Source organism: Falco cherrug, chromosome 2, assembly GCF_023634085.1.
Source record: "Falco cherrug isolate bFalChe1 chromosome 2, bFalChe1.pri, whole genome shotgun sequence".
In the NCBI taxonomy this organism is placed as follows: Eukaryota; Metazoa; Chordata; class Aves; order Falconiformes; family Falconidae; genus Falco; species Falco cherrug.
The window spans coordinates 112,588,668-112,605,894 of NC_073698.1; the positions used below are offsets into that span (position 1 = coordinate 112,588,668).

The 17,227-nt window shown below is 37.5% G+C and overlaps 1 protein-coding gene across 3 annotated transcripts in view; it reads left to right on the forward strand.

Moving 5' to 3' along the window:
* Positions 1-17,227, forward strand: part of CADM2 (cell adhesion molecule 2) — a 670,542-nt gene that overhangs the window by 473,259 nt on the left and 180,056 nt on the right. For all 3 annotated transcript variants that reach the window (XM_055702988.1, XM_055702990.1, XM_055702989.1), the window contains one exon: positions 9,891-10,040. In XM_055702988.1, coding sequence (XP_055558963.1) covers positions 9,891-10,040 — 150 coding nt within the window. The remainder of the gene's footprint in view (positions 1-9,890; positions 10,041-17,227) is intronic.

The window sequence follows — 17,227 nt, forward strand, 5'->3', positions numbered from 1 at the left end:
ACGCCAGTACTCTCATTGTACAGATTAGGAAACAAAACGTGGTGACAAGGAGGCCCAGATCCACAAAGAAATGAAAGTGTCCAATTCCTTATCCTTCATGTTAGAATTGGGTACCTTCCTGCATTTAGAGAAAAAGGACTTTAAAGTTTGTTGAGGCACAAAGAATTGAGCACAGGATTTTAAAGTGGAAAGTGACACAGAGCTCTAAACCAAATTTCCTCATAGGATAAGCAGAAAGTTCAGCATTCTGTTACCACAGCTGTGGTAAGATGAAGTTCACTTCAATTATTTCTGGGTTTTTAACTTAATTCAGGAATTCAGAGTGGTGGAGGGGAATGCCTTTCCCCCCTTTCTAAATAAATAAATAAATAAATAAAATCACTGGGTGCTCTTCTCCATTCACAAGCAAATAATACCATGATGACAGTCTGAAAAGTATAAAAAATAGTCATTTATGCAAGGTTCCTAGGAAACAGGACTTTTTCTACATACTTTTTATTCCATTGTTTCTCTCACACTTTTTCCTGTTTATCTTTATGGAATAATTGTACTTCAATATGTAATTTTCTCAAATTTATATCTGCAATCTCTTTCACTGAAATATGGTCTGAAACAATTATATCTTGACTTCACTGCTGTTATAGAAACACACACCTGAAACACAGGGAGTGAAGAAAGCAACAAAGGCTTCCTACTTCTCTATTATTGCTGTCTAACATAAATTCTATAGTCTGAAATCAGTGGCTGTACCGGCATGCTCTTGTCCTTTGCATTATGCTAGTAATTGCTTAAACATTTAAAAAAGCCCCACGACCTTGATTGCACAGTTTGAGGGTAGCAGTTGGTTTCTGAGTTGTTTCTTCTCTCTCCCTCCTAAAACTGTCATTCTGGCGTAAGTTTCTGCAGTGTTCTTATTAACTCCAATTTTCTCTGCAAGTGGTTTTGTTACTGGAGCATGTAATAGTAACTAGAGCACAGAATTATTTTTTCTTGGGTTTGTTTCTTTTTTAAACAATGTTTCTTCAGTGAGCAAACAATTTCAGGATGTTGTCTCTGGGGTTAAAATCTAAAAGCTATATGCGACCCAGATATGAGACTAAATTATTGCCATTTAAGATAGCAAGTTAGGAAAAGCCAGCTGAGCCAGTTAAAGACTCTCTGTGTATTAAATTATGCTCAGGCAAATTTCTTTTTTCTTTAAAACTGTTGTATGAATATAGTATGCAGGCTACATTGTCATCTTTTCTTTTAGAGTAAAGCAAAGCAGGTAGTTATGTATCGAGTTAAACTATCTTCTTTAATCTGTAGTCAATATTTTACCACGTTCTCTAAGACTGTTCTTAGAAATGAAATAATCAGGCCAACAACAACTGTAGTTTTGTCCAAAATTTCCAGGACGCTACCCTTCTATATGGTATTCATGCTGAAAAAATAGAGAAGGGGATTCATTCCTATTGAAAAGTTAGAAGAAAAATTAGTTGCACCATAATGCAGACTTCAGTTTATGCTTGCTGAAATGCAGTTCAGATATCATTTTTCTTTAAATTAGATAAAGACAATCTAATAACATTTCATCCCCTTGGAGAGATGTTTGCATTATTTCATATATAAATTAAGAGAGAAAGTCAGGAAAATGATTCAGTATATATAGACGTTTCATTATAATGGCTTTTGTTTCTAATGATTTAGTTCCTGTGCTAAAAAAAAAGGCAAAAATTGATGTATTCTCCCTACAGATGCAAGCTGCTATTTGAAGTAGTAAGTTGCTTGCCTCCCCACCCAAATATTTAGTCTGTTGTTTGGTGTGGTGTTTTTTTTTTTTTTTTTTCTTTTAGGGCCTGGTTCTATTGAAGTCAATATTAAAATATCTGACCACTTTGAAAAATTATTTGCTCAAGACTTATTTTCTTTATTTCCTCTCATATAGTTTTGCATTTTTTATGGGCTCTGGTTTTGGCTGACATCATGCTATAAAGGTATCAAAGAAAAGGCTTTGCCTATCTATGCAAGATTGAAAAGAAAGAATTTCTGCTATAGGCGTTCTGTGTGAGAATGAATAGAACTGTAGGCTTTATTCTTTCCCTCGCATATGCTGATAAACTTTATTTACCTCCTAGGGATGCTGGGCAGCCAGGCTTGCAGGAGACGGTAGAGCTGATTGGGCCAAAAAATCGCGCACTCACTGCTGGCATCTCTTGCCTAGTCCCTCCTCTCCTTCCACACCCATTTATTTTTATAGCCTTCTGATACATGCTGACATGAGTAGGCAGAGCTTGCTGCAACGATACTGGGAAACACTTAATTTATAACATAACTGTTCCCTACCAAAACAGACCTTTGCGGAGACGGAAGCAGAGGATTATGTTTTCTCAAGTGCTTACAGCCACCAAGTATCATTTATAATTAGCCTGGTAAATTGATTAGAATATACAACCTAAGCATCAAATGGAAGTGTTGAACTCATTAAACAGCTTTCATTTTAATTGCAAAAAGTATAACAAAACCCCAAACCCAATCATAAACAGATAAACATAAGATGAACTCACAAGATGAATGTTTCCAAACTGGACCAAATGAAGGTGATTATTTTCTGTAGTCTTGTCACATACTGAGGTAAAAATCAGTTTTAAAATCTGTAAAAGCAGTTGAGCCATGATTTCTGGGTGGGGAAAAAAATAATAAAAAAAAAGCCTTTCCTGACTGAAAACAGCTTGTGGCTAATGAGATATAAGCCTGTCAATTGTACTGGAAAGCAGTATTGGTCCTCCACAAAGCATCGCAAAACCAACCTGATTGAATGTACTTAACTATAGCTCCATCTAGTCAAAACAGTTGAAATAATTCTGCTAACACAGCTTCCTAAAATGAGCAGAGGGACTGGGATACAGCATGGTGACAGCGATACCTAGCTGCTGCCTTCTTTTTGCAATAGCTTCGTCGCTTATTGTAATTCATCTCTGTATAACCTTGCAGAGTTTTCCAATGAAACATACTTCTTTTTCAGGTACAAGGGAATTGTAATGTGGACCATCAGTTGTTCTTTGGTTTTGTTTTGGGGTTTTTTTCCCCATTTTTTCTTTAGTAGTATACTCCTAGACAGACAGAAAAGCGTTTGACTTTCCTCAAGGTTTGATCATGGAACAGAACTGTATATACTGTAGTGGATATATATGTGTCTGATTGACCTGACCTGCTGGGGGAGGGTAGACGTGTCATTGCCAACCAGCTGTTCTGAAGAAATCAAGGAAGCTGGATGGGTAGCCCTGGCTGTAGAATGGTGATCTTCTGAGTCACATTGATGATCTCAGTCATACCTGTCAATCACCCCAGTTAATAGTAAAGTAAGATGTAAATTGCACTGAACTTACCTAAAAAGCTGTGTTCAGAAGAGTACGTATTTTTTACGTGTGTTACATTTTCTAGATGTTTATAAAAATCAAATGGCCCTTTAATACTTAATAAATAGCATTTGAGGGGGGGGGGAATTTTCTGATCCAAATTAAAACTCAATGTGAAAGGTACAACTTTCACCCCCTCTCCCCTGCCCCATCTTACCTTCTTACCCACCCCCCCCAGCTTACACACCCACCTTCTGTTTCTTCATCTAAAAAGGGATAATTCCCATATTCCTGGCATTGAGCAGCCTCATGTGTTTTTCTGCATTCTCTGAAAAGCTGACAGGCAGCAAAAACCTGGAATGCATATGAGTGCATATTTTCAAGGCCATTGCGAGCCCAGTTATTCCATCATCATCATGTAACCCCATATGCTAGTTGTTCTCCTGGTGAATCTCCTAAAGCAAGTATCAGTATCTGCCCTTAGTACAAGTACCGATTTTGGGCATCTTTTCCATACCTCCAAACTGAAATATGAAATTACTAGTGCTATTGCATAACTCCCTGCTAAGGTTTCTGGAGTGGCATGTAGTGCCCTGACTGGTTGTGTTCAAGGAAGAGAAGGGCTGCCGAGTTGCTCTGCGAATGGAGGGGCCATCCAGTCAGAGGATAATACATCTTGGTTTGTTCAGCTAGCACAGTGCAGAGTTTCCAGGTGATGTCCCTGGAAAAAGCTTAGTGCACTGATGAGTAGTGCAAGAAGTACTTAAAGGGCTTCCACTGGATGTTGAAATTTAACATATAATCAATATTAAGTCATATACTGTGTTATTTATTCCTTTCTGCTCACATGTAGTGACCATGTAGGAGTTTTACTGGTATTGTTTGCTATTGCTGTGCGTGCATTTTGTTACTGCCATCATAATTTGGGGTTTAAACAAGATAAATTAAGAACAGCGCAAGAATTTTGATATTGGTGAGTCCAATTGAGAAATTAAAAAATTTTAGGTAGACTTGGATTAACTCCTAAAATCTGAAAGTCGTCTTAAAGTTCTTGGAAATCTGCTGTTGTTTTGATTATACTTCTTGGTGGTGTCCAAAATTTGCACATGCAATATAATTTTTTTTCCACAAATACAGACATTTATATATATTTTTAAGTTAACATGATTAGAAGGGAGCTATGTTTAGATGGGAAGAACAGAAATTATGTCCAATCATTTGTAGGGTAAAGATGAGTATAGATGTTGTTTTGCAGCATATATGATTAGACCAGAAGATACATGTGATTTGAACAATATATGCAATGAAATAAAAATTTTCATGCATATATTCAAATGAAAAAATGCATTTTATCACTGTTTTGAGCCCCTGTTCTCCATAAATAGCTTCCTCTGTGCTATATCAGCAGCAGTTTGGGCTGAAATCAGGTGAGAAACAGTGGAAACGTATATAAAAACTGAAAAAGGCTCAACTTTTAATACAATTTTTAATCCAAATCTTTCTACAAGTTGAATAAGCATCATTATTACTTTTGCATAAATTGGTTAGCAAAGCATAGATTAAATGGATTGCCTGAGGTCATGTGAGAAGTCCGTGGTAGACTTAGGAATGTTCTTCAAATATTTGCAAAAGATTTCACTTAGTTTCATGGAATTATGTCTGATTACCATCACCAACGTTAAAGGAAGTATGGATATTAGTTTGTAGCTGTATTTTCTGTCTTAACAGAAACTTTTATCGTGCTCTATTTTAAAACAAAGCTTCATTGAGAATTAATTGCTTTGGAATTTTTTTAAAAAATATACTCATAATTGATTATAAATCAATATTTTCATGGCTTCTTAAAATACAGTTATGTCTGGGAGAAAGGTAACCAGAATCTTCAAAATCTTTCTGATGGCTGCAAAGCCTTTGACTTGAAATAGTATGACATCTTGGGTAATAATCATCATTCAAAACCAACCTCACAAGAATTAAGCAGATTAGAACTGTTGGGAAAAATAGGGTGAAAGCGTAATGATAAATAAGAACTCGCCCCTGTACAGTCATGTTCTGTGCATTTTGTCTGCATAGGGAAAAGTGGTTGGTACTGTACTGTTTAGATGGTTTTCAGAGTTGGTTTTTAGAAACACCCTGGGTAACATAGTTTTTGTCAGCGGTGTTTGCAGGTGCCACAGACTGTGGATATACAAAATAATGAAGATCACTGCACTTGGAGGAATGTATGTTACAATGCAGTGAAACACGGACATACACCTAACAGCTACAGGAGGAGATCTGGAACAGGGGGTTGATTTTGGAGCAGTATCTGAGAAAAAAACATTGACATCATGGAACATCCATCAGTCAAACCTGAGCCCCCATCTGACCCTGTGACCAAGAGGACTCATTTAGGTGTGCAAACAAGAATATGCAAACAAGAACATGAAGTGCTGGTAGGGAAGTGGTGTCACCTTTGTATTTTTTTCCTTCTGTGACTGCTGCAGTAGGGTTTCCAGGTCTAGACTCCACGTTTCAGAAGAAAGATGACAAATTGAAGAGGGCACAGAGAAGAGCCACAGGCTAATTAAAGGATTAGAAAAACACGATTTCTACAGAAAGACTTAGGAGCTCAAGTTATTTAGATTATCAAAGAGAAGGTTAATGGGCAATATGAACACAGTCTCTAAGTGTCTACAAAAGAAAAAAAAAATTGATAATAGATGGCTTTCCAGTGAGGGAAAAAGATATAATAAGGACCAGTGGACACTGAGACAAATTCAGACTAAGACTAAAATCCTGTTTTCTTGTTTAAACAATGATGACCGTTGCTCTCCGGAGTAAGTTACTGAAGATGCCACTGTTTTCCATTACTAGACTTCTTCAGTCAAGGGAGAATAGTTTTGTTAGAGGATGTCATCTTGTTCAATCTCTGGTCACAGAGTTAAAGAAGAAGTAAGAAATGGGAGTGTAATAACTATATTAAGAACTATCCATACTAGAGAACTACAATGGTAGTGTCCAGTTGTTGAAATGATGATGGAAACTGTGTTTCTTTTAACATACTGGCCTCAACCTGGCAGGGCCTTTAGGCTTGCTCTATTCTTGAAGGCTCCTCACCAAGTATTCTCGATTTAATGGGAATATTCACATGGATCAGAATCTGCGTACTCAATGTTGGGAGGACAAATGGGTTTTTTTACAATGGTAATAATTTATCCTAGGTGTAAGGGTTTTCCAAAGTGAGTCCTTTGGGGAATGATGGGATTTCAGTCAGTGGCCTCCAGCCATGGGTCACCATGCTGCAGCAGGAACATGCTACCCCTGCAGCTCAACCGTGGTACCTAGAAGTGGCTGAGGACGCCTTGTCTGTGTCACCAATGGCCTGGGTTCTTCATCCCACTGAGCACTTGCCTTGGATGGCATCTCTGCTGGCATGCTTCCTGGGCACGTGCTACCGACCCATGTAACAGAAGTGAGGCATCTCCCACAAAATAGTGTCAGTCTCCCCAAGAACCAGTTTTGATCTTTAGTGGCACAAAACCACTTGTGTGACACTTATAATGCTGTATTAAATGGCACAATGTTAATGTTTTCCTAATGTTTATCGATCTGGTAGAGGCTTTTACAACCTTCTCTGGTCCTTCCAGCCCCCAAGTTCCTATTTCAGTAACACAAGTTAGATACCGGTACAAACAATAAAGTAGATCTCATAAATGTTTCTTTGTTGTAGTTTTCCCGTCAGTTACTAATAATTTTGGTCTTCATTAAGAGGTAAGCAGTATCCATTCTTTTGATCTTGCTTTGTCTGTTTTTCTCTGTTCTGCACAGGCTCCATTCTGTCCCCTTTGACTAGTTTCCAGATTTAATGGCTTGTTTTCTCTCCACCTCTTTCTCCACTCCAAGCTTCCTATGAGGTTCTCCAGATCCACACAGCATCTGCATTGCTAAGAAACAGGATGAATGCTTTGGTTTCACTTTTATATGCTAGATTAATTTTTCCTTTCAAAACATCAGAACACAGTGGAGAGGCCATAGAAAAGAAAGTTCCTCTGACTTCCTTCAGTTCGTGGCATCCACAGTTTCCATTTAATGATTGATCAGAATTCAAAGGTTGATCAGAAAAGTTTAACTCCTAACCACTCTTCTGGTCAAACAAGTCTGTGACTTGGCAATCATTAGCAAATGATAGGCTGCATATGCACTGACACCTTCCTGATAAGAACTATAATATCCAAAAGATATTAGAGGTTAAATCTGGGGAGATCTGCCACATCATGTTAATAGGGTCCTAAATAATTACAGCAGTTCTTTATTAAATGATCTTCTATTCCTAGTCTTTAATATAAATGACAGATTTCACTGTGCTACTCTTTGGCACTAGGTTCTGTTTTATGTTTCTTGTATGCAAAAAATATTGTAGCCCACATAGCCTTTTATCCACAACTCATACTTTAGAAGGTTATTTCTTTGCTAAGATGCCTGTAATTTAGTGGAAGTAATAACAGGCTGTGTACATTTTTCTGGATTTTTAAAATTCTAATTTAAGCAATAAGCAATTTATGCAATATCTTGAGGTTCCTTGACACATTAGAATTGAAGGAGGAGAAATGGAAGGAAATGACAAATCTTTTCTGTTTTCTTTTTTTTTCTACCCTTGTTTATGATTTTTCACTCATCAAGTATTTCGCAACGTGTGGTTTTCAAGAAGCAGGGTTTGATTAATGAAGTGTCAGATACAGAGGATGTCATGAGAATTTTGGCATTTATTGTTTGCAGCATTTAAATTAGCCATGGTGTTTTCAATATTCCTTATTTTTTATTTACTATATCTGTTATCCTGTTGATAGTAAATACTCTTTTATAGTAAATATCAGTACATAGTAAATTTTGATCTTTAGACATCTGTAGGAAGTTGATATTTATACAAAAATTATACTAGTTATTCAGATTTGCATTTTGATGGAAATCCTTTATTCATTAGTTTATTTTTAACCAAGACAGTGGAGAGTATTAGACTACCTTAACGCTAACAGTTTCAGTGATGTAGATGCTTATATACCGGGCCTAAGGCCATCAAAATTATTTTACATAGGAGAATGGACAGCTATCAAAACCTGGCTAGAATTGCATTTTTTAAAATATCAGCAGGTCAAATAGAAGTTCAGTTGTTAATCTTCTATTTACTAATGCTTTACCCTGGTCATCTGAAAACCTGTACTAGGTAATAGACTTCTATATCATCATGGCTTCCGTATAGAAGGCATGCCTTGTTTTAACTTAGCAGGGAACAACTCTGAAGAGAGCCACTGAAACAGGGTGTTACTGTGAAGGTTCTATGCCAGATTTGTGATTCCATATTGGTATAATTACTGGCTATTGTATATATAATTTTCTTGATGTACTAATGAAAAGTCTATGAGCTTCTTCACTCCCATAGGACCGTAGGGAGATTTTTCACTTCTGGCACATCTCACTTGAGTGTCAGTCTTGGCATTTTACTTCTTATGCTAGCAGCTCTACCTGCCCTTGACTGCTTCTTCTATTAATAGAACCTGTATAAAAGGAGCAGAAGAAAGAAGCATATATTTGATTTAGAGTATTGGATTGTCTTTCTTTTGCATTGTATCCTTGAATAAATTAATGTATCTTCCAGATAATGATGTATCTTGGTCATTATTGAAGAACTTTTCTTCCCTCACCCATGTTAAAGAATTACTTCCATGTTTTTACTGTGCTCCCCTGCTGCAATACCATTTATCAGAAAGTGTTATGCTTTTTGATGAGAGGGTTGCCGTTCTCATAAGACATAAATGCTTTAGTCTGTGCCATTGGAAATGCTTCTGATTCAAGAACCTGGGCGATACTGCTCCTGTATTGTGTAGATGTATTTGGAAATCTTCCCAGTGACTTTCAGCAAGCATTTAATGTGATTCATAATGCTCTGGGATAAAATTACAGATATGAAAGAGACCTACTACATCATCACTTGCATTTTCATCTGAGATCAGGTAATATTCCCTTCGCAGAGGATGCATCGAGTATTAGATTCACACTACATTTGCTCTCCAACAACTTTCCAAACCTGGCAAGAAAAACAGCGTGCCTGAGAGCTCTTTAAAAAAGCGTAAAAAGAAACAGGGAGTCAAGGCTGGCCTGCTCTTTTTTAAAAATCCAATGTGGATTTTTTATGTTACGCTTCCAGTGATGTTTTCAACAGCCGTTTAACTATATTATCTGTACTGAGACATCTGTGTAGGTGTGTAGCATGTGAGCCCTGTGCGGTGGTATAGCCTGGATGTATGGGTATGTATGTGTAAGGAGATAAAACTGCAAGGCATTTCTTTGGAACCAATTACTATAACTTATGGGCGAGGCGGGGGAAAAGGGGAAAAAATCTTTTTTTTAATATATTGTACTACCTTTCTTTGGCCAGAGATCACACTTAATTCAGGCTCTGCCATCTGTGGGAACTTGCTGCGATACATTCAGTTCTTCAACTTAAATGCTTTTTTTTTTTTTTTTTTCCTCTCTTACTCTCTTCCCTTCCCCATCCCTCCCCTCCCTCCCCAGGCAGCCAAGGGCAGTTTCCACTCACACAAAACGTCACGGTTGTTGAAGGGGGAACGGCAAATTTGACCTGCAGGGTCGATCAAAATGATAACACCTCCCTCCAGTGGTCAAATCCAGCTCAACAGACGCTGTACTTCGATGACAAGAAAGGTAAATCCTCTCCCGAACTCATGGTTCTGCATCACTTCTTCTAAGAAAGAAAGGTTGAAAATCATTTCCCTTTCATATCTTAATGTGAACATATCTGCTGGGAATATATGTTTTCAGCTATAATTATTAGATAATATTTTGGAGGAGGGTCACTGGAGTACTTTTTTGCGTATGAAATTTTATTTTTTTGTTAAAGGAAAAGAATAATATGTTAAATTCTTACTGCAAGCTAAATTGGAAGACATATCTCAGAAGAGCATTTATGGTTAGTGAAAAGGCAGGCAAGGGAAGAAGTAGTGCATAAACCTTGTGACTTGCTTTTATGTGTGTGTGTATACATATATATATTTATATTTTTTATATATGTATGTATATAATCCCACTATTTGCTTCAAGTTGCTAGTGTAATATGCAGTTGCTGTGGTAGGTGTTCTTAACAGCTAATAAAAATGCTTGGGTTTAGTGCCCCAATTTTTTTCCAATTATACCATGCACAGATTTTATAATTTTAGTTCAATTAGTGGGGAAAAAAGAAAGGAAAATGTCCACTCCTTACAAAAAGAAGGGCATTATCACTGCAGTAGGATATACTTTCTAAGCCATTTATCTTAATCTGAAATGAAAAAGCATTACATTTTACATAATATAACGTTAACATAAAGTTTGCATTAGATTCCATAAAGAAATTAAAACTAAAGTTATGAGGAACAAAATCATCACTTGGCTTTAAAAATGCAAAAGCTTTGGTGTTGATAGGGGTACAGAAGTTTAACAGTATTTTAGACTGAATTCTACTGCTTGAATTTATTCCGAAAGGTGCTACATACTCTACAATACTCATATTTTAACAAGTGCAGTTATTCCTCTGCGTAAAATTAAAGAAGTGCTGTCCATATGCTTTGCTGAATGATTACAAGATTTTAAAATGCCTTGTCAGACTGAAAATGCTTTGTGGATCTATGCACTTCAATAAAAGTAGAGTCTAAAACCTATCATTTTATACCTGCAGAAGCTGCAATCAAAATATGTTTTTTTTACTATTAATATAATAGCTGAACAGAATCTCTTGATGGTGTTGAAGTGGTTCCTTTTTCTTTTATCTAATTTCCTGTAGCGTGTAATCATTTGATTTGCAATTTCTTTGAAGTCATAAGTACCTTTTGAATGTAGAATTCAAGAGGAGAGATTTATAAAGGTACAAACTTTTGAGCTGGAAGTCTAGTCCTGTAACCTTTACTCATATGGGCCCATTTATTTTAGCTGTAGTCATTAGTGATTTGGGAAAGGTAAATAATATCTGCGAAACTAAAGGCAGAGAGGACTTGTCTGTTGATAGAGCACATCAATACTCACAAAAATCTATATCTTTTATAAAATAAGTGACATTTTAAGGGATGCTGACAAGGACATGGGAGGACTGCAAATAGACTAATTTGAACTTTGTAGCCATTTTGGTGTGAATTGAATTTTCTGTGTACTTTAGCTAAATCTGTACTTTTGCAACGAATAATTGAAGTTTGTATTACTTTTTAATGTAATGAATTGAAGCAACATAATTTGAATGGCATGCAGCATAGTAAGTACTTAGAAGCCATTTGTATTCCCCGCAGGAAATGTGAGGAGATGAAGTGTGTAAATTTAAAGGCCCGCACTCTTTATTGAACTTACAGCTTGTCCCAAGACCTCAAGGAATACTGGATGATTCATTTTACAGAGGGGTTACTGTGCATCTATTAGACAGGAAAATTTCTTGATGTGGTCAAGAAAAATTCTTTCAATCGGAGATATTTAGTCTTTCTTACATTGGCGAAGCTTTGCATTCAGCATGACAATTCCAGGCTCGAGTATACTGAAGGGAGTAAACAGTGCATCCAAGCGCAATAGGGAAAACGTTCTGCCTTTTCTGGAAATGAAGTTACAGCCTTCATTGGCATTTTTTTCTGTGCGCATATCTGTGTGTTCTTGTAAGTAAGAAAGATGTCCTTTACATGTTTTTGATGCTTGCATTATTGAGCCAAAATGGAGAGAGATATTTATGGCCCTGATATCTTGGTGGTATTCTCAGTAAATGATGGCAAGCACAACTGTAAAGGCTTCCACATTTCCACTTTTTGTCTTTTTTTTTTTTTTTTTTGTACCCCTTTCCCACTTCTCTCAGCCAGGCATGCAATTTGGCTATAAAAGCAGCTTTCTACTAGATCCAGCCATTACATTTGATTTATTGAGAGCTGTGCCTCAGCCAGAGTCTTTTCAAACCTGTCTCTTAATGTTAGCCAAAACCAACCTTCAGATCTTCTCCCTTCAACACCATGAAAATTGCTATTTAATAGCTGTGTTTCTCAAACCCTGAAAATTCATGAAAACTGTTGAGCAGGTGTAGGGTACACAGTCGTGTAGGCTTAAGTTCTGTGTAGGAAACGGAACATTAGAAGAGGAGCGCTGCCTTTATAGCCATCAGAGCTGAGTAACTGTGGATACCTGTGGTTATCACATTTACAGCTAAATCAAATCTGCATGCCTTTAACTTTACCTTCCATTCAGTAAGTTATCGTCTATATATGTACTTACATGAACGACACATATAGGAATGACAGTATGTTTCTTCTATGTCTGGAAGCATTAAAAAAATCAGGAAATCATTCTATTGATTGCTCTATATTTTAATAATTATGAGAGTCAGCTAGTAAAATGAGGGAAGGCAGGTACATATCAAAACAGGGTCCAAACTGCAGCAGCAGATGAGGGAGATGACAGCTGTCAGGTGCCTAAAATAGAGCAAATTGTCTGTGCAGTGGAAAGCCCTCTGCTGCTAGATTGTCCTTGGTGGGACCCCTTTCGCGTCCACACTTCTTTCTCAAGCAAATTCATTCCCCTGTCTTGCAAAAACATTTTCTGTCCAAAACAGAACTTGCCGTGTGCCACAAAAAAAAGAGTCGCTTCGCACATGGAGGGAACGTCTACTCCCCAGCGCCATGCCTTTCAGCAAGGGGGTTGTTATTAGTCTCCGTTTTATCCAAAATGGGTGACTGTCACGGTTCAACCCCGGCTGACAACCCAGCCCCACGCAGCCACTCGCTCACTCCCCCTCACCCAGAGAGATGGGGAGGGGAATCGGAAAGGGATGTAAAACTCAAGGGTTGAGATAAGAACAATTTAATAGGAAAAGCAAAAGCCACACAGCAAGCAAAGCAGAACAAGGGATTCATTCACCACTTTCCATCCACAGGCAGGTGTCCAGCCATCCCCAGGAGAGCAGGGCTCCAGCACGTGTCATGGTTACTCGGGAAGACAAACGCCATAATGCCAAATGTCCCCCCCTTCCTCCTTCTTCTTCCCCCAGTTCATATACTGAGCATGTCATATGGTAGGGAATACATCTTTGGCCAGTTGGGGTCACCTGTCCTGGTTGCATCCCCTGCCGGTTCCCCGTGCCACTCCAGCCCTCTGGCTGGCAGGGCCAAGGAACTGAAAAGTCCTTGATTTAGTATAAACATCATCCAGCAGCAACTAAAACCGTCAGTGTCCAGTCAACATTGTTCTCACATCAGAGCCAAAACACAGCTACTGAGAAGAAAATTAACTCTGTCCCAGCTGCAACCAGGACAATGACATACTATGAAAAGCATTCGCGTCATTTTGCTTTCTTCTGACCTGTGATGCAGTCATTGACTTTGAAGTTAGGAGTCATACTCTTTCTGTTTTAGAAATTCTAAAGAAGTATGGAAATGCAATGAGCCAAGTACACTAATGCTAAAGCTGCATTGTTAAAATTATTCTTCTGTTTCTCCTCACATACTGTGGCTGGTAAAGTATACTTCCTCCCTCACCCTTCCATCACTTTAATATTTATTTGATACTTATGAAGATGACAAGGACTATTTTTAACTTGAGACATTTTTGGCACCCAGCCTGTACAGTCTTACAGTGATATAGATAGAAAAGGAGTAGAGGGTTGGGTGTTGTTTTTTTTTTTTAGAAAAGGCAATGCTATAAATTTAGTGAATATGAAACCACAGTTCAGAGGTTGTTTCCAGGTCCTCGTCACTTGAAGTAGCTGATTTGGTTTTTTTCTTTTAAGGCCTAAAATGTTTAACTCATTCTGGGAATGGCAGAGGAAAGAAGTCCTATTTTCCTATAGGAAAATAAGTTATAGCTTTATTTTGTTAGCTAAGCAAGGTAAAACAGTTGCTTCCTTCCAATTCTTGTTTTGACACTCCAAAATATATTAAAGCTGGAACTAACTTTGCCTTCATTATTATTTTAACACACAGTAGCTAAAGTATGTGAAAATACAAATGTTTGATCTTGTGGATTTGGTCTCGTTGATGACCTGGCTTCTTCAGCATGCTGTGTCTCTGTTCTGGTACCTCTTTTTTTCTGGTTCCTCTACCTTGTAATTTCAAGGACGTTGTGTTTCAATTTGATTTTTAACTGTTCCTCTTTCATTTAAAGCACAAAATTTTTACCTGACAGTCAAAAATAGATAGTTTAGTTGCATAAATGGATAAATGATCTTAAATTTCAATACACTTGACAACCTTATGAAGACCCCCCTTGGTTTTCCACCCCCCAGACAGAATTTTAGAGATTGTGTTTTCCTAGAAAATATGAATTCACAGCTTACCCTGAGCAAGTTCAGAATCTTTGGAAACAAATGCAAATTGTATGCTGCACACGAAACGAGTTTTTCCTTACACAATTTTCAATTAAAATGAATAATTGCCATAGAAACCTCCGTATCACTTTATGCACCCAAGTACCTATAATTGTATAGCTGCTTTTGGAAGAAGCACAATGTGCAACAATGTAGAACTGGCAGATATGATTTTTAAATTAATATAGGTTATTTTATTTTATCTTCACTGGTGGAACTTCTTAAGGATTTTAAGTGGGCAATAAACACAGAGAGTCATAAACATGAATGCAGATGTATAACAAAAAGGCTGTAACATGGAAACACAGAGATGGTTGATAAAGAAAAGACTGAAAAGAACCTTCATTTAGCTTGTTGTAGCAGCCGTCCTCGTATTCCCTTTTGGAAGGGAATATAGATACATGTGGGGCGGGATATTGAGTTATAAAGGAGACATGTACAACTGAACAATGGCTGTTGATGTCAAAGGTGTTTAATCTCATCAATAAAAAAAGATATGCCATCAGAGTATAAAAAGGAGAGAAACGGTACCTGGTTTATAAATACCTAACAGTTTGGATCAGTCAGGCAAGTGCAAGTGTTAAAATACCTGCTCTTCACCTGAACAGGGAAGATTGCAGGTCTGTTGATAGTAAAACAAGTGCTGTGTTGACTTTGATGATGGTAAGTTTGCCACAAACTGACACACCACATTTTGACGAGACATATGCCTGATCCTCATCATAGACGGGTACATGTCCCTTATGCTTTCATCTAGTAGCACTTCCATGTCTTACTGAAAAATTAGAAATTGTATTCCGACCTCAGGATTATTCATCCCTCAGCAGCAGAATGTATTTCTTTAGATGACCTTTGATTTTTTACATGTAAGACTACTTGGCATTTATGTAACTCCCTATCATCTTGAAAGCTTTCAGAGATACTGGTGCACTAGGCTGGGGTGATGAGAGGGCACTGCACTTGCAAAGCTCCCAAGAGCATCCCCGATAGGCACAGTGCCTCAGGTGAGCTTGTGGAAACATGTTTGGGTAAGGCAGCTGCCATAAGGTGCTGCGTTTGCTCCCTCTCGGGGGTGGCCCTATTACATTAGAACTTGAGGGTAAATTTAGAGACAGGATTTTTTTTATTATTTATTTTGATTTTGTCTCAAATCAAAACGTCATGACTTTTGGCATATCAAGCTGTACCACCTCCATGAAAACTAACTCCATGAAAACAAGTCCTAACCATTTTCTTTCTCCATATAAAGATATGTAGAGGGAGACTGAGATTCCCAGCGCACAAGGTATGGGATTTTAATTACAGTGTCACGTATGTCAGTTTAGGAGGATTCGTTAGTGCAGAGATCTTTAATTTTACTGCAACACTGTCAAAACTAAATGGTGATAGAATTGCCATACAAAAGGCTGGCATCTTCAGGAAATAAAATCCTGTCTCTGATGCTGGAGACATACAACTGCTTCCTAGTTAGCTGTATTAACCCTTTGACTTCTTTTGTGGAAGCCAGACTCTGAATATTGAATTTAAGTATCAACCCAGCTTACAGCATTCTGTGGTGAATCAGCCTCAGATTCTAACCTACATAAACAAGCAGAGGCACTTGTGAGCTACAAAAATAATTTGAGAATATTTCTGACTGAGGGGAAATGGTGAAATTCCTTCCTGTAGGACATTTAATGAGTCTAGTAAGCAGCTGAATTTAAGATGTAGGTATACATGTATACAAACAATCCTCAGACAGAAGGAGTAGGTTCGTATAAAAGTCAAGAAGCAAAGAAAATAATGTTTCTCTTTTTTTTGCAATAGAAAGGAAAGTAGAAAATACATGCTTTAGATTAGTTATGCAGACAGGGGGGTAGACAGGCTGCATTGTTGGGAGGACTGAGAGTGTTAGCATTTAAGTAATGAGAAATCAAGTAGCAATGATGAATGGACTTATGTCTCCACCTTCACACGCTCTGTTTCCTGTTACATAATTGAGTGAAGATGGTATCAGACAGTAGATGATGACCAAGCTTAAAGCCATCCTAGGCTACACATATAAATTAGAGAATCACTGTTACTTAGAGTTTAATAGACCCTTTCATTGACATAATACCTTGTAGTAAACCTATAATGTAGCATGAAGAGCAATAGTAAAAATGCAAGAAAGCTACACAGAAAAATATCAAAAATTGACTTTACAGTTGGAAGAGCTGGCAGGAAGGTATACAAAGGGACAGGATTTTCTTTTTTTTTATTTATTTATTTTTTTATTTTTCCCCCTCCCTGATGTTTATAGCAAAAGCTTGTAAATGCCTTTTAACATTTGTGAGGTTTCTAGCATTTAATGAAGAAATTGTAGGAAGCAGAAATCTGGTTTTCACAGAGAGCTTTCCATGAAAAGCATTCCATGAAGATCTTTCAGAATTATTTTTCCAAAACTGTAGTTAAGTTTAATTTGTTATGTCAGATATGTTGATTTCACAGTTGTGCCACATGACTATCAGTAGCTGTCTGGCCAGCTCTTACCTTTCCTTGAGGCTCATGGTAT